At 34.8% G+C, this 22452-nt stretch overlaps 1 protein-coding gene across 1 annotated transcript; it reads right to left on the bottom strand.

Annotated features, from left to right (window-relative positions):
* Positions 1–1899: 1899 nt before the first annotated feature.
* On the bottom strand, positions 1900–21663 carry LOC136223202 (alpha-1,3-mannosyl-glycoprotein 2-beta-N-acetylglucosaminyltransferase). The gene is made up of 19 exons (XM_066011082.1): positions 21387–21663; positions 21225–21275; positions 20640–20727; positions 20263–20325; positions 19344–19372; positions 19179–19255; positions 19050–19095; positions 16120–16182; positions 7974–8040; positions 7834–7902; positions 7681–7750; positions 7514–7575; positions 5259–5348; positions 5065–5159; positions 4754–4816; positions 4630–4668; positions 3926–4096; positions 2388–2506; positions 1900–2233 (listed from the first exon to the last, which is right to left on the bottom strand). Exons 1-18 carry the CDS (start codon positions 21480–21482, stop codon positions 2390–2392), a joined length of 1356 nt encoding a protein of 451 aa, XP_065867154.1. The 5' UTR covers positions 21483–21663; the 3' UTR covers positions 1900–2233; positions 2388–2389.
* Between the last annotated feature and the right edge of the window lie 789 nt (positions 21664–22452).

The following is a 22452-nucleotide window of genomic DNA, read 5'->3' as shown; positions in this document are numbered from 1 at the left end:
CCTTAATTTTCCATTTTTCACGTTTTTTATGATATAAATTATGGATTCGCCAAAATTTATAGGATTTGAGAAATTGGCTAGAGAGAAGATTGAGGATTTAATGGAGGATAATTTTATAAATTACAAAATATAATATTAGAAATAGGTTATTCCTGACTAAATTGAAGAATATCTATTCCATGAAAACAAGGAATATGGATTCTATGTAATTGCTATTCCATCCAAAAAATTCAACCATGGGTGGGAATTGTTATTCTTTAGAAATAGCTATTCTATTCTCTCTCCATTCCGCGAACCAAACGAGCCCTAAGAGTCTCTTGGAGATTCTAGTTCCAATTAGAATATAATAATCATTAGTTAACTTGTTAATTAAATATTATTATACTTATATATAATTATTGTTAATTTTATATATGTCAGAGCTTTTATATGTTCACATAGAAAGTGAATATATCACCCACACGTATTAGGTGAAGGATGACATGGTTGAAGCTTGATATGTCAAGCTAATAATGTTTTAGTGACACAGATTATACATGTGTTGAAAGTGAACTTTATGTGTCATTATTTTAGTTATGGAGATTAATCCATATAAGAATCCTACCTCCATAAATATTCTTATTAAGGTGATAAACTCTAAACCTAAATAAACACTATAAATAGACAGATATTTAACACAAAGTTCGGTACGTTAACTACTATCTCTAAATTCATTCTTACCCTCTTATTCGATCCTAAAATTATAAACTGAATTAGATATCGGAACGGGTTCATCGGACTACGATCTCGTCTGACCTACATACTGTTTTTCAGATTTACTACGACGTCACCTCATCGTTGCGGCTTTGACACATGAGCAGGATCAAGTAACAAGTTATCAATATATAAAAGGTATAAAAGGATGAGATATAAAACTTGAAAGATATATAAAAATTAACAAAGTGCAAATTCTATTATTTTTTAAAAACGAGGTAAATTATTTTTGATAAGGATATATAGTCCTACGAATCAAAAATAATATTAGATTTATTCTTTTTTAAACCTTCAACAAAGCAAGAACAAAGAACTCGTGATTAGAAAAAAAAAATCTCGTGCAGACTGACAAAAGGTGCAACATTTGATGCACTACATCAAACTCTATAGCAATCTACAAAAAGATAATATTATTGTCGCTTTAATAAAATTAGATGGTTATAAATATGAATAGACGGCCCTATAAAGGTTTGGTTCATGAGATAATGTTAGTAAAAGTTTACTAAATAACTAAAATTTTGAATTTTAGCTAAAACACATTACCGGCACCTCCATAGTTTTCAATTCAGACCTTGAATTCAACCTTTTTGATCCATTGTTCGATTTGGTGAATGTTTTGGTTTCACTTAATTTTTATTCAGTTTCATATAATTTCAGTTTATTTCACTTCAATTTCAGTCACTTTCATTTATATAAATATATATTCTCTAATCACATTTATATAACAATATTGGCGTATCTTTGTTTATATCGTTCGGACTAATCATTTTCTACACCTTGAATGATTGGATTAATCTCAGACTTACATATTCGAAATTTGTGATCATATTATTTGAAAATTAAATTTCCAAGTTGTGGACAAAATTATATACACTAAATTTTTATATATTATTTTATACTAGTTATTGTTTGTTGGAAATACTAACTAAATATATTTTCCAGTTTGAAACAATGACTCGTGTGAATGATATGGTGATTGAAGACGCGCCTGTTCCAAAAATGATTCTAGAAACAAAGACACAGAAACTCCATTGAATGAAGATGGTTCCGGTTCTAACAATGTTTCCAAATCAGGAACACGGAAACTCCAGGGGTTCTAACCTACCTATGCCAGTGGCAACATCCGTAATATTAATACCAAAAAAATGAAGGTTCACCTCAAAATTATTAATCAAACTCTCAAATAAAAACAAAACCATTGTGGTGACGGAAGAAAAAAAAAAAAAAAAAAAAACAATTCTATACAGTGAGAGATAATTCTATTAACCACTAGTACATCTGAAAACACTAGAAAACTCATGGGCCATTCTTAGCCTGCAGAAATGAGAAAAATAAATTGGTCTAAAGTGCTAAGAAAAACATAAATTTTATAGCTCGTTCCTCCAGGATCAAATCATGCTTGTATCTCACGTCTCCATGTCCATATACGAATTGTTTTCACTGTAGTTGGTCCATTGATTGTCGATCCATCACGGAAACTCTATTAACTAAGACAGTTAGAGGAGCACATCGAAATTGATAAAACTTTGCTATCCCTAATTTATTTTCACTAGTGGTATTATTGAGTATGAAATTAATTTATTTTTATGAATAATAAAAGATGCAAAATGGTTACAGGAAACTAACTCATCTACCTTCAAGCACCTTCAATTCCAAGCTGTTTTAGTGAATCCAAACCAACAAGGAATACACGTCTTTGTGTTTGATATCGGAAGACTACTATTCCCTTATATGCTGTCCTTGGTACTCCATCCTACCAAAAGTAAAACAGAAAATCATACATGCTGCATATTGCACAGAGCCAGATGGGCATAAACAGATCTCTTTTTAGACAAGCATATATACTGATGCCTTTATCAAACACTGCCTCGGCTCAGACTCAGACAACCACACACGTTGACAAGCTGCTTAAACACAGGAATAGTCATCACATTTGGAACATGCATTCTAGTGATACGACTCAGGTTCAGCTCATTCATAATGGAACTCATGAATTATAAGTAAATTTTTAAGGAGTACAAATCATTTGGATACATTGTTTAATACAGTATTAACTTTTCTAGTTGACACTCATATAGAAGGAAATATATATATATATATATATATAATTTTTTGGAATAGTTAAATTAAGTAAAATGAAGGCTTGATACATCATTTGCCCCTTGAACTTGTTCAAAAAGCTTGATTGACCCCCTGAACTTTCAAAGTGTCCAATAGCCCTCTCACTTGCATAAAATGTTTAGTTAGCCCCCTGAACTTGCGCAAAATGTAATCAATTGATCACTTGGTTGCAAAAAAAAAAAAGTAAGTTAAATACGGAAGATGTATTGATTACATTTTACGCAAGTTGAGGGGGTTAACTGAACATTTTATGCAAGTTGATGGGGCTATCGGCACACTTTAAAAGTTCAGGGGCCAATCAAGCTTTTTGAAAAAATTCAAGGGGCAAATGATGTATTAAGCCTAAAATGAATATAGCTATATTTTAGCTTACCATTATCTACATATAAATGCAATGACTTCTTAGGTGCATATTTTTAGGAGGGGCGAGTTTTCGAATTAGAATTCAACTTTCCACTAGAACGGGTTGAACATTCAAACTGAATTATTGCAATCTTTATTTTCCTACCTTTCAAAACACATTGTCAATGTGTGATAAGTTAACTAGGATTTTCAATAATGGACAATTCAATAAAAATGATTTCCTACAAGAATTCCATTCTTTCGGGATGATATTGAACTTGAATAAGTAATTAATTAAACTCCAATAACATTTAAATTTTACAGTTTGGTCTTCGCAAGATAATTAATACATAAATTTGCAAGAAGTTGACGCAAGGGCATAATTTTTAACTCAGTCAAAACTCTGATTCATTCCTCATGTTTTCTTTGATACTTAAAATTATTTTCATTTCAATCTAAGCTTTTATATTTAGTTTGTTAACTTCACAAGAAAAACAAAATAACGTATATGTCAAGCAAGAAACAATCTAGAAGACCCGACCTTTTACTTTAACGAAAAATAAAAAGGAAACCTTTTTTTTTCTCTTTATACCCCAAATGTATCTTCAGTCCCAAAAGAATCAAATATATGTACCACCAAAATATTAAGAATGATATTTCTCCACTCTATTATCATCCAATTTAGTAATGTGACTAAAGAGCATAATACCTTCCATTCTTCAAAAATGCCAAACTGGCGTGCAATGCTTTCAAAATCTGATTCATCTTTGTACTGAATACGCACATCACCTTCTATGTTATATGCCTTAAGAACAACATCATCTCCACTGATAGCTTTAGCTTGTCTTAAAATGTCACTGAAATATTTTGGATACTTGTCCTGATTAGAGTAAAGCACATGTCATTAAACAATTTATTATTTATGCCTATGTTGAAATGGAAATGGATACATACATCGAGAAATGATATTTGTAAGAAGTATAGGAAATGCAACACAGGGGTACATTTATAAATTTTAAAATTATAAGATGTAATTATAATTCTTTTTATATGTAAAATAAGAAAAATTACATGCAAGTCGCATAATAGAAAAAAATAGGATGTTTCATTTTGAAAGCTTTGACGAGATGGAATTTTAGGGATTTAATACAATGTGATTGGCACATGATGAACTGATTATTTCCTTCTTCTTTTTTGTATTTTAAAGATAGGGGTTTTGAAATTCTAAGAAACAGAGTTTCAGATTTTCTTAAATTACAGAAACATGACCAGGAACGTAAAGTTTCATTTCCATGAGTTTCTGAAACGTTCCAAAACATGGAAACTATTCAAAATTAAGGTTTCTGTGCAACATATATATGTACTAAGAAAATAGATGCTCTTAAATATTAAATCAGACAAAAAGCAAATTACCTCCATCAGGTAGCTCAAATCCATTGATTTCCAATTGACCTTTTGAAAGATGAAAAAGTAAACAATTGTGTAAGATATTCACAACCTTAAAAACGGTAGGATTATATAAGAAATTGGAAAGTACCTGGACATCATTCATTTTAATTGGCTCAAGATACTGTTTGAAAAACTGCCCCATACTGGAACCCTGAAATTACAAATCCAGAGTGCTAATATTGAGATGATGTTGCTACATTTGGAGACAATCATAGTTATGACCTTCAGCTTGGGGTCTATTAAAATAAATTTCATGTGACTTCTTTTATGGCAGAAAGAAATGATGTCAGTTGTATGATTTTGGATTGAATTTTTGTACACAATAAGTAAACAATGCTTGTATATATCATTTATAAAATTCTTATAAAGAATATTCTCATGGTGATATAGATGACGTACATGCTCACCAAAGTTATATGTCCTGCAGACTTCTGGACGAATAAATTGACGGCCTTTATGATTCTCTTTTAGTCTCAGCCAATCATCCCAGTAAGTGCAACTTTTGTCAAGGAAAATGACAGAAAAGGATCATCAAATGACATCCACTTGTGCAACCTATAATAATAGTAATATAATAAAACCAAAAGGATATGCTTTAGGCCATTTAGGGGATAGTTCATCCCAGGTTGATCTAGTAAGCATCCATCCAAGTCCAGGAAAAAAATCTGACCGATAAAGTGCATCTGCAGAACAATCACATAGACGATCAAAATTTCAAACCCACCCTCAACATTTACTGATCAAATTACAAGCAAAAGGGATCTATTATTAGATTAATACACATACATTCCAAGAATCCTATTTGGATCTGAATCATACGTAAAGTCCAAGACATTAGTTCGATTGAATATCGGCTGTACCAAACATCGACACAAATAATCAAATATCAGAGTGCACTTCATTCGGTCATGTCCATCACAGCCAACGGGGGGGAAAGGAAAAAAAAAAAAAAAGCAGACAACTCGGAGTCCATATGAATGTAAGAACATGCAAAGATAAATATATGCGAAAACCTCTCCATTCGCCCAGACAAAGTCCTGCCTGACGACACAAGCAAATGGCTCCAGACTTGCTCTGACGCGTTATGGCGCGACGAGATCCGCACGATGATAGTCATAATGTGGTTCATTTGGTTTCGGAGAAATGTGTTCTACCATGAGCAAAAATGGACAGCAGCGGATAGATTACTAGGGAAGGCTACGACCTATATCAGGGAACTCGACAAAACAGCAGAAGACAACCAAACAAAACTGCCCCTGCCACGAGAACCGAGCACATTACATCCGCGCCCTACACGAGTATGGTGTCCTCCCCCGAGCGGTGTTGTCAAAATTAATTGCGACGCCAAATTCAGTGCTAATGGCCATGCGAGTAGAGCGGAATTAATTGCAAGGAACTCGGCTGGCGAAGTTATGGTTTCTGCGGGAGTACCAATTGGGATTGTTCGACAGTAGAAGAAGCGGAGCTTCAAGCGATCCTTGCTGGGATCGTCCTAGCTCAAGACTGCTGCTTTAATGCAGTAATTTTTGAAACATATGCCCAAAATGTAGCAGCAGCTCTTCAATCCCACAACTTCCCACGCTCCGAGCTGCGGTTCCAATACGAGGATGTCTCTGCCTGGAGTTCGATCTTTAGTAGCTGCGCTTTTTCATTTGTGCACAGAGAGGGTAATAAGGCAGCACATTCCCCAGCAAAGTGGGCAGCTGATATTAATACAACAATGGGTCTTATTGAAGATTGTCCTTCTTCAATTTGGTCTATAGTTTGTAACGATTTACACCCTTCTATTTATTAATACAAAGCTACTGTTTTTCTCAATATATATATATATACACACACATATATATATATGCGAGAACCAAGCTTACCTTGAGGTTTAAAAATAACATACACTTTTTCGCTGATTGCTATAGAATTATTTATTCAGGTTCTTGAATTTTATCAACTTTTCTATCCTTTACTTTTCAAATTATAAACTCATCTTTCAATCTACCTAAATCCCAAAGATTTTAGGTTCACTGCAACTTAGTTCCTGAATTTTGAGATGTTAATTGGACTCTAGTCCTTGAATTTTATTATTTTCATATTAAAAAGCATCTCAAAATCATATATTTTTCACCAATCTAGGAAAATTGATTACTTTGGACTTACAATGACTGGAGAATCTATCATAAATTGACCTCAAGCTTGTCTTTAATTAACATCTAAAATGTAGAACAACTTCAAGATTAAGAACTTAAAGATATCGAATTATTTTGGAAAATTTAAGAAAAATAAACTAGGTAAAGCCAAACAAAATAACATTGGACGTCAATAGAAATTTAAGAACACCAATGTTTTCCTAGATCAACATGGACTACAGAAAAAAAATTAGAGAACAAGGACCCATAATATCCTGAAGAAATCCAGCCAGCCTATTTCCGTAAATATGGAAATTATTGAGTACCCCATAAAAATTAAAATTGAAAAAACTGGCCCAACAGCTTTTTATTCATCCGTATGTGTATGCAGCCATACAGGCATCTGAAGCTATTTCATTGCAGCCATAAACAAAAACAATACTGGAGTTATTTCAACACAGGCACCAGCAACCAAGTTGCTAAATCCGTATTAACTCACGTACCAATGCAAAAATGACCAAGTGAATAGAAAAAAGAAGATAATTCTACAATAACTATCATCTTTAGTCTTCACTGCAACAACATAAGCAATTTCCACACAAAAGACGATCGCCCAATTATGTGTGGGAAAATATAGACATAGAATGCAACCAGAGCGTTGAAAGGAATCATTTCCAGCTACTGGAACACATGATATATGTATGAAGAACAAAAAGGAAAGAACTTACGGGGATCATACACAAATTGCTTTTGCCCATTGTCATTCCATGAGGAAACAGCCATAATGGACCTACAATGTTATATACCGATTAAGAAGAAACCAACAAAATCAAAATATTCAATTTTTATCAGAATTGCAGTTTATGTCAAGGATCACTTCATGAAGAGGACGTACTTATCCTTGTCCATGAGCATTGATGCAGCCTCGAAGTAATCGAAAAAATCAGGAGCAATTTCCATGTCATCTGTTTGAGAATAGCATAAACTGTCTTCCTTAAGTTGGTGAATACATGGAGTAGAATGGATATAGCTTCAATGGATAATTTACCTTCAAGTATGATAACTCGGCTAAGCTTGTGCTTGTAGAACAATTGATCCAACGCCCATTTGTAATGCCCTGGAAAAACACAAGCATTGAAATAAATGAAGTTTTTAAGAGCATATAAGCTTGAAGAAAGCATTGCTTACTTGCAATCTTATAGTATGCAATAAACTCTCCAGGCCTCTCTGTACGCACTGGTTCAGAATCCAAATGCTGCAATCGGAAAACAGATTCTTATTATAGACTTCAAAACTATTATCAAGTCCCTAAGATTTAAAGTTCTGATCTATTCCTAGTGTTCTAAGAATCATTATTATTCTACCAATCGTATGAATACAACTATAGACTTTATGCATCTATAACCGTTCCTGTCCCACTTCCACTCCCCATTCCCCAAGTCTTAACATCTCTTGGATGAAAGCCAATTCCACATAGTTCTCTTTCCAAATACCTTAACAGGAAGCTCAAACATGTTCTTTCTTAATAAATATTTTACTATATTGAAGCAATCACTTACTCTAATGTATCAATAAAAAATAATAGCAAAGTTCTCTTCTATATAGTATTGATTTCCGCATATGTGGCACCTTCATATAGGCTGCAGATTTCTCGTTACATGTGAAAATGCATGTGCTACATTTTTGCACATTTGGGGTATGTTGTTACATAATAATTCAATATAATAAATGTAAGCATACCCAAGTCAACTAAAGCATGCTTAGGCTGCTATAGGACTGTTGTAGGCTTCTGTAGGCCACAATGTCTCCTTGACTGTTGTAAGCTTCTGTGGGCTTGTATATATATGCGTATTGCTCTTAAGTAAAATATATCAATGTAGTCTCTTAATCTACATGGTATTTCATGTATTCCTAGTGTATTACATGGTCTATAACACAGTATCAGAGCCTTGTTTTGGCTTCTGTTTTGGGTTTCTGCTTTGTGAGCAGAATTTCTGGGTTTGTACTCTTGGGCTGTTTCTTCACCATTACTGTCTCCCTTGTGAGAAGACTATTTGGAGCTGAGGTTCCAAGCCTCAGTTCTTCTTCCGCTTCTTCAGCAAGCTTGTATATATATGTGCATTGCTCTTAAGTAAAATATATCAATGTAGTCTCTTAATCTAAATGGTATCTCATGCATTCCTAGTGCATTACATGGTCTATAACACGGTATCAAAGCCTTGTTTTGAATTCTTTTTCTTGTGAGCAGAATTTTGAGCAGACGATTTGGACCTGGGGTTCCTCATAGGGGCCGGCCAAGTCAACAACTGGTTCTGGTTTAGTACATATTAGTTAGGATAATATCTTTTATTTATTAATTATTTGTATTTGAATTAGAGATATTATTCAGTATTTCCTTAAAAGCTCATCTTCTCCATTAATGAAAACTACCTTAAACTTTCATGGTATCAGAGCTATCTGAGGTCTAACCCTGCAAATCCGAAAATCACCTTCCCAATTTCTTTTCGGCAAAACCATGTCAAATGGAACCATCTCCGCCACCCCATCTCTCACAATATTCTCACTTCTCAGGTCTTCAAAAAACTCACCTCTACAAACTATCTGCTATGGAAAACTCAGATAATGACGATTTTAAGAGATCAAGGGTTAGCACATCACATCGACACAACCGCAATTCCCTCTACCCGCCGAAGCTGCTAATCCGGCTTACAAAATCCAAAGGATGTTTTGCCTCAATTTAAAGCGTTATAATGATTTTGTCATCTCCTGTTTCCAAACCGCAAAGCACATCAGTGATCAACTCACTACACTTCAAAGCCCCATTTCAAAAGATGATCTTGTTGAAGCATAGATGGTCTTGGTATTGCCCAACGACTCTTTGTGCGTGCTCTAGAGGCTTAGATGGAGTCAATTACTTTTGATGATGTTACAGGTCTTTTGCTTAGTGAAGAGCGGCAACTTGCTCATGATACTCCACGCACATCATTTACACCATCAGTCAATTTTGCTTCACGCAACAATGGAGGGCGCGACCGATTCTCTAATAATCGAGGTCGTGGTAATTTCTATGGCTAAAATTCCAATCGTCAAAATTTTACAACCACTTCTCCCATTGATGTCGGTAGATTGACATGCCATAACTATAAAGGAGACGGCCATATAGCGAAGCAATGCTCCTTGCCGAAGCTAAATCGCAATTTCATAAACAACTACTGACCTGCCTCCAACATGGCCACCACCTCTCTCCCGAGCCTGACTGATTGGTTGATGGACTCCGGAGCGACTCATCATTTCACCGCTGATCTAGGAAATTTATCTGATTCATTCTGAATATGACGGACCCGAAAATGTTACAGTAGGTAATGGAAACACAATTCCCATCTCTCATGTTGGTCATTCTAAATTCACTATTTCTGATACAACAATTCAATTTCGTGATATTTTACATGTCCCTAACACAATCAATAATATATTATTTGTTTCATTTTTAACTCGTTCAAATCCTATTTATATTGGGTTCTTCGCTAATCATTTTGTTTTGAAGGATTTGGCAACAAAGAGGGAAACACACCGGGAGATCGAATAAGGGCGGCCTATACACATTATCCATTCCAAAGTCATTGCCTCATAATATCCAAGCTCATCATGTGTCTCTTTCATTGTGGCATGCTAGATTAGGAGATTGCTAATTTGCAAGTTGTTAAGAAAGCATTGTCATTGAATAAAATTTCGTTTAGTGATAATAAAAACAATGAATTATGGGATCCTTGTTGTGTTAACAAATCACATCCTACACCTGTTAGCGATACTATGTGATTTTCTATGATCATATTAGTAAATTCTCGTGGGTGTTCTTTGTAAATACAAATTAGAAGTTATGAGTGTATTTGTTAAATTTCTAACACTTGTTGAAAAACATTTTCAACGTCCCATCAAAACCTTTCAGTCTGATTGGGGCGGAGAGCTTCAAGCTCTTTAAGGTTATCAATAAATGGCATTAATCATCGTGTCTCTTGTCCATATACACCCGAACAAAATGGTTGTGCGGAACGTAAACACCGACATATTGTTGAAACAGGTCTCACTTTTATATTATGCAAAAATCCCTAACTTCTTTAGGACATATGCATTTGAATCTGCTGTTTATGTTATTAATCGTCCTTTAACTTCCAGTATCAAATTTTGCACACCATATGAAAAATTGTTTGACTCAACACATGATTATGCCATTTTTTCGACCATTTGGTTGCTTGTGTTATCCTTGGTTACGTCCTTATAATACACATACATTGTAGCCTTGCTCTCCAAAGTGCGTTTTTCTTGGATATAGCAAAGTTCCTAAAGGCTATAAGTGTTTGGATTTAATTATGAATAAGATTTTCGTCTCACGTCATGTTGTGTTTAATGAACATGTGTTTCCTTATCAAGAGTTAGATCGTGAAGCTTGCTTTGTGTCCATAGCAAATCAGTACCAATCCTATTTCCTTAAGTAACCGAGCCACTTACTACAATTCTAGCAACATGATCTATCCAAAGCACTGCTACTGATGTACCCGAATTGCCAGCTGCCCTCGTGCCATTTGTTTCATGTACTGATTTTTTTGCAACGTTGTGTTGCCAGCTACGAACCATCCGATCAGCCCACAATTCCCGAAACAGCAGCCCTCACAAATACCAACCCCGCTACCTCTACTAACCCGCCACATTAAGTCCCAAATTTACAAACACCCACCGGCCCACAAACACAACCTTAGTAGCCCCCTCCATTCACCACGGCCAAGAAAACTCAAAAAATGGTTACTAGATCACATATGGGGAACCTTCGGCCAAAATCTCACAATGCATTAGTTACAATTGACACACCAACTTGTTATAGCAAGGCTATGCGGAAACAAGAATGGAGAGAGAGGCGATGAGTGCAGAATAGAACACCTTAATTGATAAATGGTACATGGGAGCTTGTGCTATGATACAACAAATGTCATTGGTTGGAGATAGGTCTTCTATGTGAAATTGAAAGCTGATGGTTCGGAAGATCGATACAAGGCACGCCTTGTTGCCGAGGGATTTCATCAACGACCGGGACTCAAATTCAAACAAACCTTTAGTCTCGTAATCAAACCCACTACCATTCGTGTCTTATTTTCCATTGCAATATCTTATAGTTGGAACATATGTCAACTAGAAGTATCGAATACTTCTTTACATGGATCATTTGACGAGAATATTTTTATGGAACAACCTTCTGGGTTCATTCAGTCTCAATTTCCCACATGTATATAAGCTTAAAAAGAGCTTGTACGGACTCAAATAAACGCCAAGGATGTGGCACAAATGCTTAACAATTGCTCTCTCCGAGCTGGTTTTCAATGTTCAAGAGTTAATTCATCTCTATATTATCTTTGTACAAAAGGTACTCAATTGTTCTATTTAATTTACGTTGATGACATATTGATTATGGGTTGTCCAAAAATTAATCAACAAACTTCAAAGCAAATTTGCCATCCGCAACCTTGGCAAACTCAGTTACTTTCTCGATCTTGAAGCAATTTGGGACATCACTACTCTTCATCTTAATCAACAGAAATACAATCGCGATCTTCTTTCAAGAGCCCAAATGCTTGGTGCAAAAGCAATATCGACTCCGACATGTTCCTCCATAAAGTAAACTATTGATAGTAGTGAGTCATTTGATGATCCGTATTTGTATCGAAGTATAGTGAGTGGGCTGCAATATGTGACAATTACCTGACCTAGTGTCAATTTTTCTGTCAATGAAGTTCCTACAACTGAACATTGGAAGGCAGTAAAATGAATCTTGCGCTACCTTCAGTCAACACCAACTCATGGTTTGATTTTTCAAAAAGGACACTCATCAGCTCTAACGAGCTTTACCGATGCCGATTGGGGCGGGTTTCACGATGATCATAAATCGACTTTCAGATTTGCCGTATTTCTCGGTCCAAATTTAGTTTCATAGGAATCACGCAAAGAGCGTACTGTTTCGAGATAGTCGACGGAGGCGGACTATAAAGCACTGGTCTGCTTCCCATCAGAAATATTGTGGTTACGCATGCTACTAAGAGAAATCGGACACTGTTCTTCTCAAACACCTGTGTTACTATGTGATAATTTGGGGACAACTTATTTAACAGCTAATTCGATCTTTCATTAACGCTCCAAGCACTTGGAGATTGACTTTCATTTTATCCGAGACAAAGTCGCCAACAATGAACTTAAGGTATTATATATTTCAATAATTGATCAAACAACTGACATTTTCACAAAGCCCTTGCCAAAGGCATAGTTCCTAATGTTATGAGACAAGTTGAAGGTCATACCACCATCAACTTGAGTGGGGGTGATAGGGACCAGCCAAGTCAGCAAGAATAAGTCAACAACTGATCCTGATTTAGTAAATATTAGTTAGGATAATATCTTTTATTTATTATGTAATTATTTGTATTGGGATTAGATTAGATATTATTCTTCTGTTGTAACAAAAACCTTCTGTATCCTCTTGAAAAGCTCAGCTTCTCTATTAATGAAAACTCAGTTTAGACCATAAACTTTCAGTTCCAAGTCTCAATTCTTCTTCTGTTGTCATCGTCTCTCTGTTTTTTACCTGACTGCCCGGTTAGTTTTCCCGTGAATCTCCTTCTATGCATTGACGTTGCTGGCAGCCTCTTGCGTTTTGCTTCAACTGAGTTTTATTTCTCTATTTTTGACAAAGCTTGATGTTCCGTTGTCGTCTCTCATGTCCGATTTGTTCTTCTAGGCTGCGTTTACCGGATTATATTTTTATATTCTAAAGCATCTTGAATGTATTGCCTTTAAGATTATGTTATCTGTATCAGTAGCAAGCTGAGCATGATTAAAATCCATGCTTTAGCTTGAGGGAGTGTTACATAATAATTCAATGTAATAAATGTAAACATGCCTAAGTCAACTAAAGCATGCTTAAGCTGCTATAGGACTGCTATAGGCTGTTGTAGGCCTATAATGTCTCCTTGATTGAAAGAGAACCTTATATATATATATATATATATATATATATATGTATTGCTCTCAAGTAAAATATTTTAATGTACATGGTATTCCATGTATTACATGGTCTCTAACAGTTGTAAAAATAACAAATCCATGACAAAAGTTGTATGCTTATTTTCTATTCTCACATAAAGGTAACCAACAAATTTGAGTATAACTTGGAGCCAAAGCAATGGAAAAAAGGCATCTTACTAATCTTTTTCTCTCAATTCATCTTCAATTGATGCCACTTTGACCTTCTGATTCTCTGTTCACTTATTATCAAATATTTTTTGTTCCATACGTCTCTGTTGGTATGATTATCTAATGCATAAGTATAAGATGCTACTAATTCTCCATAACATTGACAAACACACATCATAATCAAGCATTATTTGTCAACAGCACATAATTCCTTCCCAACCTAGCAAGGATTTGACATTTGTGTCACTATTTTCTGTGTCTAAGTAGTTTCATATCCAAATGTTTGAACTCCGTTATATTTTTGTCATCATGATCGCCCTGCTTGTATTTTGGGAGATATTTCTTCTCTACTGCCTAACTTTGCTGAAATACACAACCAACGACATGGCAATCAAAATGTGTTTCTCCTTCAACTTAGTAGAAATTTTAGAATTATATTAGAACCAAATGCAGAAGTAAGACGGAATATTTGGAGTGTAAGTTTAGCGGTGACAGAAGTAGGGAAGCAGGGACAATCACCCTGAATGGGAGGGTTGTCCAGGGCTTGGATTGCTTCCGTTATTTAGGGTTTATCATTCAAACAGATTGAGAATTGGATGGAGGTGTTGCTCATAAGATTAAATCTGGTTGGTTGAAGTGGAAGAGTGCTACGGGTTTCCTTTGCGATCCCGGCATGCCTAATAGATTGAAGGGAAAATTCTACCGCACAGCAATTAGACCTGCATTGTTATATGGTACGGAATGTTGGGCAGTTAAACACTATCACATTCATAAAATGTCGGTGGCGGAGATGCCTATGTTGCGATGGATGTGTGGCCATACGACAAAGGACCGTGTGAGGAATGAAATAATTAGGACGAAAGTAGGGGTTACATCTATTGAGAATAAAATGAGGGAAAATCGACTAAGGTGGTTTGGCCATGTAAGACGAAGAGCGCTTGATGCGCCGGTTAGAAGGATTGAAGAGTGGCAAAAGGATGCAATGGTGAGGGATAGGAGAAGGTCAAAGCAAACTTGGAAGAGGGTGATTGAGAGTGATACGAGTTTATTGGGGATTGAGGAAAATATGATAATGGATAAGACGGAGTGGAGGGAGAGAATTTATATCGCTGACACGACTTGATTTCACAGTTTCATATGATGGTTCATGTTAGCCGACTCCGAATCATTTCGGGACTAAAGCTTTGTTGTTGTTGTTTTATATTAGAACCAAATGCATTTCGCAATTTCAGCCTTTGCTGCTTTTATCCCACAAGTAGGATTTTCTTCACTACCCTTGTTAGAAGCTCAAACTCAAAGATGACAATATAATAGAGAAATAGTGATATATTGATATATAGAAGGAAGACAAAGATGAACAAATTATAAAATGGATAGAATGAATGCCCTGTCCCCACTACTAAGTAGAGCCACTGCTAAGGAGCCAAACAACAACCCCAGACAATCTCCCCTTTCCCTTTTATAGCCCTAACTTATATACTAATGAATTATACCATAAATACCCATGTCCTATACAATTCAACCTTCCAGAACATTCCTACTAATGGGCTAGGCTAGGCCATTCTTTGTCTTCTTTCTATTGGAAGCATGTATCCTATAGAACTTCTAGCCCATTTATATAATATTTTGTTTTAGTTGTACTAAGTTTGAAACTCGAGACAGTGGGATGTTAGTCTATTCACATCATTAACACTTAAAATTGATATAGCAAACTACATTCTGGAGAAAAATAAAGACCAAGTAATATCCTCTTCTTTATGTGATGTCATCATATGCACATACGGTGAAAACTATGTTCAATATGATTGAAAAACATCAAGAAATAAGAACATATTATTTGCATGCAAGAATAATAATGGAAGAAGCAGTCTCATAGAGTATCTTTGATATTTAGGCAAAACCAATAATGCACCAAGCTGGTAAGACAACAGCTATATCTCTGCATTCTCTTGTAACTGACTTCATAATATCAAGAGATAGAATAAATATGATATGAACCAAGCTTCTAGCATGCTCATTGTAATCAAGCCTACATTGATAGGCAACATAGTAGGAATAAACACTAAATTTAGTATGCATAAATTTATGAAGCACAGTTTACCTGCATGTAAAATAATTGATCATAACTCATAGCCTTGCTTCGAACATCTGGGTTGGGTCCATCCTAAAATCAGAAAAAATAAAGGAAACAGAAAAACAGAACGTGAATGTAAACCAAATGGTTATTATGTAAATTCATAATGTAATAAGAAACGCCAAATCAAGGGTTCATAGTTTAGATAACTATCATATTCATTATAAAACTCAAGTGCTTGGTTAAACAGAGTTATGAGTATTTCTTTAACTGCTCCAAACTTGTCTTGAAACCAGTTATATTTATAGAGTTCATATTTATCATAATATTGGTAAAGTGATTCTCGAGATGATTTGTAGAAGGTAACATGTCATGAATTACATGAGCAGTTTGAAAAATAAAGCTTTTAACTGCTTGCTGCAACATAAAGCATGTGTTTGATATTGAAATCTAGGATGACAAGAACAGACAGAAAATTTTGAACCTATTCTAAGAGAGAAAAATAGAAACACCTTAGAGAACAAAATGGACATAGCGAACCTAGGTGACATTCTTTTTCACGGTAAACTGTGAACCCAAGAGTGCTTCAACATTTGCAAGTTGTAATCGACTTTATGTCTGAATAACTTGATCTAAAATGAGAAGAATCATAATTTCACTTTTGTAGCCATAACCCATGAAGCTACACCCTTCAACTCACAGTTTTTAATCTTCATCCTCGTTAGATTCAATTTGGAGTTTTCTCCATCCAAAGGAGAAAAATGCACCCTTGAAAGTGCATTGAAAAATTAATTTGAATTAATTCCAAATCAAATTCAGAATTATCTCCTCAATGTTTTGCTTAGGAATTTTCAAGGTTTAGTTTTATTAGAAAATTAATGTCATTTAAAAACCTTTACCTTAAAATTCACTTGTCTCCTGTCATATTTAATATTTTTTTCGAGATTTTCTAGTTTAGGAATCTCAATCTAGTAGCAATATCAGTTATTAGTCTATAACACGTCATGAAAGAATGTGCTCTTGTGGAGTAATGTGATTTTCTTTTTTTTTAAAAATAAGTACACCATAGTTTCTGCTGTTAACAAAGGCAATACATCGTCACTAACATGGTCAGTATACTAATGTGGAACATATAAAATCTTATGAATATAAGAATCTTGTGTTTTTAATCTTTTACATAATGAGAATTGGCATTACTTTTTGTGATAAAATACTAAAAGTATCCTGTTGTTGCATTAACGTACACTAACTAATGGTGTTTAGTACTTTTTTGCCTTCTGCAAAAAAATTAAAAAAAAAATAAAAAGAAAGAAACTATAGGTAATGGTAGATATATCCTCATTTCAGCAAACCAAAATCTAGGATCAGAATTTGTTGGAGTCCATCTTACAGGACCAAGTTAATCAGTCTAAAAATGATAATTGTTGCTCTGGAGTTCTATGATACAATTCTCTCCTTAGGTATACCTTCCTCACACTCTTAGGAGTGACGAACTTGAAATAAGCCGGCTGAAGCCTAAATTATATCATCCTCCCCCTATTTTCTTCCGTAAGGAGCCTCTTCATTGCCTTAATAGCAAAACTTTATACGTTACTAACTTTATATCTACCATAACTACCATATAAGACCATAAATCCAGTAAGCTTTCATAAGTTACTCTTCCTTTTATTTTCTTGCATGAGGTTCTTATACAGCAATAAGGAGCATCCAATTTCTTTTTGCTCAAATAAGATCTGAATCAAATCCTTATGCTTAACCTTCTTCTATCTTTAAATAACTACAATAAATTTCAAATCATATAAACATCAGAAGCCTGGTTCCTCGATCTATACTGCATTAGATCTTTACAAGATCTGCTTAAAGACTCCTACCAATGCCATTGTGTTACTCTTGACTTGTCCGCTTTCCACTATGATCATCTAAAATTGATAGATAAAAATAGCATGCCAAAAACATCAGCAGCTCCATTACAAATTGCATTATAGAAAGGCTAAATGCCCAACATATTCCAAAACCTTGGAGAGCATACCAGTTTAACAATATATAACTGGCATACCATCATGGGGTGAAAAAGAAGGAAGCAAAGAGAGCATAAAACCAGAGCTAATAATTCAACGGCTGAAAACGGAGAGAGGAAAGCGAAGCACAAAGGAGAGAGGAACATGATGCACAAAATACAGCGAAGGTGAGTAATTGATAATGAAGGAAATTGGCTGACTTTTGCCAAAAGACAGAAAAGTAAAAGGACAGAGAATTGAAGTAAAATTGGGGGTATATACAATTTTCAAAATCAGTTTTAGCCATCTCAACCAAAAAAGGTAGAAAGTGAACCAATAAATAGAATCTAAGGCTATACTTACTTTTTCAAATTTAGCCTCTTTTATTTGTCACTTGACGATTTAACTATATAAATACACTCCCTCCCTCACAAAAAAAATGTCTTGAATTGTCTTTACATGCATGCGTTGGGTTTTGTACAACCCACCCCTCTCCTCCCCCCACACATCCTTCATAACAAACCCACCCCTAGTTCTCTAAACTATATGAACTCCTGTTACTCAATTGTACATTTGGACAAACATATGTAAAGTTTATTTTAATTAATTTTTCTGCAAATGGAAATAAACTATCCTTTCAAAGAGGAAGGAGCATAAACTATTAGTAAAATGATACGATACCAAATAAATATTAATTAAAATGTTATTAAATATTAATCAAATCGCCAAAACTGATATTGATGTGAACAAAATTGGCTATATTGAAAACATGTTCACAATTTTGGACATTTTGTCATCTTATTTTGTCAATTGCCTAACGTTCACACTGAAGTGAAGTATTACATACAAAGTTGATGAACTTCAAAAAACTAGCTAAAGCTGAAAGTTCAAAGCATAAGCTTGGATTTGTTTAACCATTAGTCCTTAAGAAAAGTAAAAACATCAAACAAAGATAGGTACCTGGGATACAAAAAGCGGGAACTTTGAAGCAACTGATGTCTGGTACCTGTAAAATTACTATCAATTGAATCAATACAATTGCGCTATATGACAAGATCAGTAACACAAGAGGCTCAACACAATGCATACTTCAAGACAGAAGTAATAGTCCTTTCCAAATAATCAGCACGATTGCATGCCATAATAACAACTGCTGCAACTGGTACCTAAATAATCCAGCAAAAAGGCAGATTACCAATGGGGACTTAAAAGAGAAATATGATGAATAAGCTCCAAACCTTGTTAAACATATACCTTGTCAACCACTTTTTTAAGGCCTTTTCCTGAAAGCAAACAAGAAAATGCTAAGTCCCTTTGGCATATACAATAGCAATAGTCATCCAAAGAAAGTACTTTTTGAAGAAATATAATCACAGTGACAGTAAATGACAAAAAATAAGCAGATAAAAAAATCATAAGTAGAAGGAGGAACACAATATTGAGTCTAGGTGACCCTGCAACAACAATTGCTCCCACTCTACCATACAATTAGCAGTAAGAATTCAGTTCCTTTGCTTTCTTCTTATGACACCGTTAATAATTTGACTGCGTAGTGCATATGAATTTGAGTAATTCTGATGAAACTGTACATATTTTATGATTGTCTTGCTCCAAAGACGAAAGCTAGGATTGCTAAAGTATGACTTCAAATATTTAGAGCAGAGTACATTGATGGAACAAAAGTTGTTATATGAACTCAAATAAATTCCCACGCCTTCAAACATTTAAATTTCTGCGTACATGAGAATAAATCAATAATACATCTGAGCTGAACCCCATTTAGACAATTTAATGCATATGCAAACAAGAAAATTGAATGATACACCAACATCAGATCCATTTTCAATCTGAACAAAGTCTAGCCTAGAACTCTACATTCTTAGAAGAAAACTACACATTTTTCAATGTATCAACAGGCAAGGCTAAAAAGAAAAAGGAAATGTGAAGTTGAGACAATGAATCATGTCTAACAAAGATTATTCACACATCGTACTCCACATGAATTTATGAACTCAATTAGAAGTGCCAATATTTGTGATGATTACTTGGACTTCGAAACAACAGTTTCTTTGATTGATTATACAATATTTTCTAGAACATAAACATCCTTAAATGCTGCTGTAAGTTAACCAAAGAAACCAATTATATAAAAGCAGTAAACAACAAAACTTACTGTCAATATCTTCAATAAGAGCCTTTAGTTGTGCACATTCATCGGTTTGGCGCTTCCTTTCTTCTGAAATAATGGTAGAAAGGACTAAGTAATAGAACTAAGATAAGAAAAGGCTATTTTTCAAGTCACAATGTAAAAGAAAAACACAAAAAAATCTCAAAGGTAACACTTTACAATTAGCCTTTGCACATGCAAAGAATTTAGCATCATAAGATTTAAAGATTTGCATTAAAGTAATATTTGCTCATAAGCAACATGTTAATATACAGAAATGCTCTGAGCATAATCAAGAAATCTAGGTTTTAGATGCAGAAGGTTCATAACTAATTCCTTATGCATCATTTAAATGAAAAAGGAAAGAAAAGTCACTGCAAAACCTTCAAGAGCCACAATCCGTCCCTGCTGTGTGCTTATTTGATCAATGAGCAATCGCATTTGGTTTGTACAATGGCTCTCTGATTCAACCTGTTAAAAAAACATAAAGTGATACCAGAAACTTTATCAGCCCATATCCTCCATGAGAGTGTGAAGTACTGTTAAAAATATCAGCTAAAAGATCCGTGGAAGAGAAAAAATATGAGCCCATGAGGGAAGAGACAGCTGTAAAATCAAAGTATAGGCTAGTTACATTTTGTACAAGTTCAGTCGAACTAGATACAGGAGGTCCTCATAACTCCTAGCTGTTTGAATACTTTGTCGATTTCATTATTTTCAGTGAGAAATGAAGTTAAAAAATTAAACCAGCACAAGAAAAATGCAAATTTCTCATCATCTGTACATCAACAACTACAGTAACGCATATTTAAACGCTCCCTACCTCATTTTAATTTCCATAACAATATTAAACAGTTAAAGTGAACTAAGATATTGGCATTTCAGCTAAAACGAAGCAAGATAACAATCGCATTCAAGCGATAGAAGAAAAAAAATATAAAAGAAAGAGAAAAGCTGGATACACCTACAGCAACAGCAAGACGATCGGCATACTCTGACTGAGTAGAAAAAAGCCGCATCTACAGAGAATAAAAATAATCACTTAACAGTTAGCACATATAGTACAATTTCCAGTGAAACTCATGATAACTTTCACTTGAATTCACCAGAGAGACAAGGCAGTGGCGAACCTGTAAGTAGAAGAATGCAATTGCCGCAGGAATTAGAAGACATCGGAAATCGCAACAGAATTTAGGCATTTTTCTCCTTTTCTGGAGAGGATACATCAAATCAACTTCAAAGTAGCTTCATCGCTAAGTGAATTTGAGTTTATCAATCAGAGAAATCCAACCATCTGCTACAGCTCCTTCGCATATCACTGGGAAAAAGTTTGGCTTGCACAGGTTCGCTAAAATGAGCCGATCTGTACTCTCATTCTTCGTTTGTTCCGTTCAATTAGGGGTGCACAATGTTCGTTGGTTAACCAAGTCCATTAAAATTAATTTGGTTCATTAATCGGTTAATTAATTATTTGCTCGGTTAATTTTTTTATTTTTAAAACATAAAAATAATAAAAGAATTCAAATTAAAATATATTGTTAAATAAAATAACTCATATCAAATTTTAGTGTCAAATAAAATTAACTAAAAGTTCGGGAAGATGGAGAATGGGAGTCGTGCGGGACATAACTAATATAGGGACAGATAGGGGAGGAAGAGGGGAATCGTCTAAGATGGTGACAAGGGTGAGGGAGGTGGGTATATGTCCTTTTTCTGGACCTGGAGTTAATAGAAGTGAGGAAGAGGAGAAAGGATGGGAAGAAGAGGGAGGGGGATCAGGCAGATGTGCAAGTAGTAGGAGCTTCTGTTCCATATAAGGATGGAGAGTTTCCTAATGTAAACTATTCGGCGAGCCCTAGTGCAGAGGGCCACCGGGGGGAATGAGTTGTATAAGTTGGAACTGTCGCGGCCTGGAAAACCACCGAGCAGTTCGTTCATTGAAGGAGTTAGTATCTTCCCAAAGATCAGATATTTTATTTTTAATGGAAACACTTGTAGAGGATCATCGTATTGTGACTATTAAACAACAATTAAAGTTTGAAGGGGTATTTTCTATTAATAGAAGAGGGGGGAGTGGGGGATTAGCATTGTTATGGAAAGCAAATATTCAGGTGGTTGTCAAAAGCTACTTTGAACATCACATCGATGTGATAATTACTGATGAGTTGGGTGGGGATTGGAGGTTGGTGGGATTTT

The sequence above is a fragment of the Euphorbia lathyris genome, chromosome 3 (genome assembly GCF_963576675.1).
Source record: "Euphorbia lathyris chromosome 3, ddEupLath1.1, whole genome shotgun sequence".
NCBI lineage: Eukaryota > Viridiplantae > Streptophyta > Magnoliopsida > Malpighiales > Euphorbiaceae > Euphorbia > Euphorbia lathyris.
The sequence above is the reverse complement of the archived record's forward strand: the minus strand, read 5'-3'. Positions and strand labels throughout refer to the sequence as shown.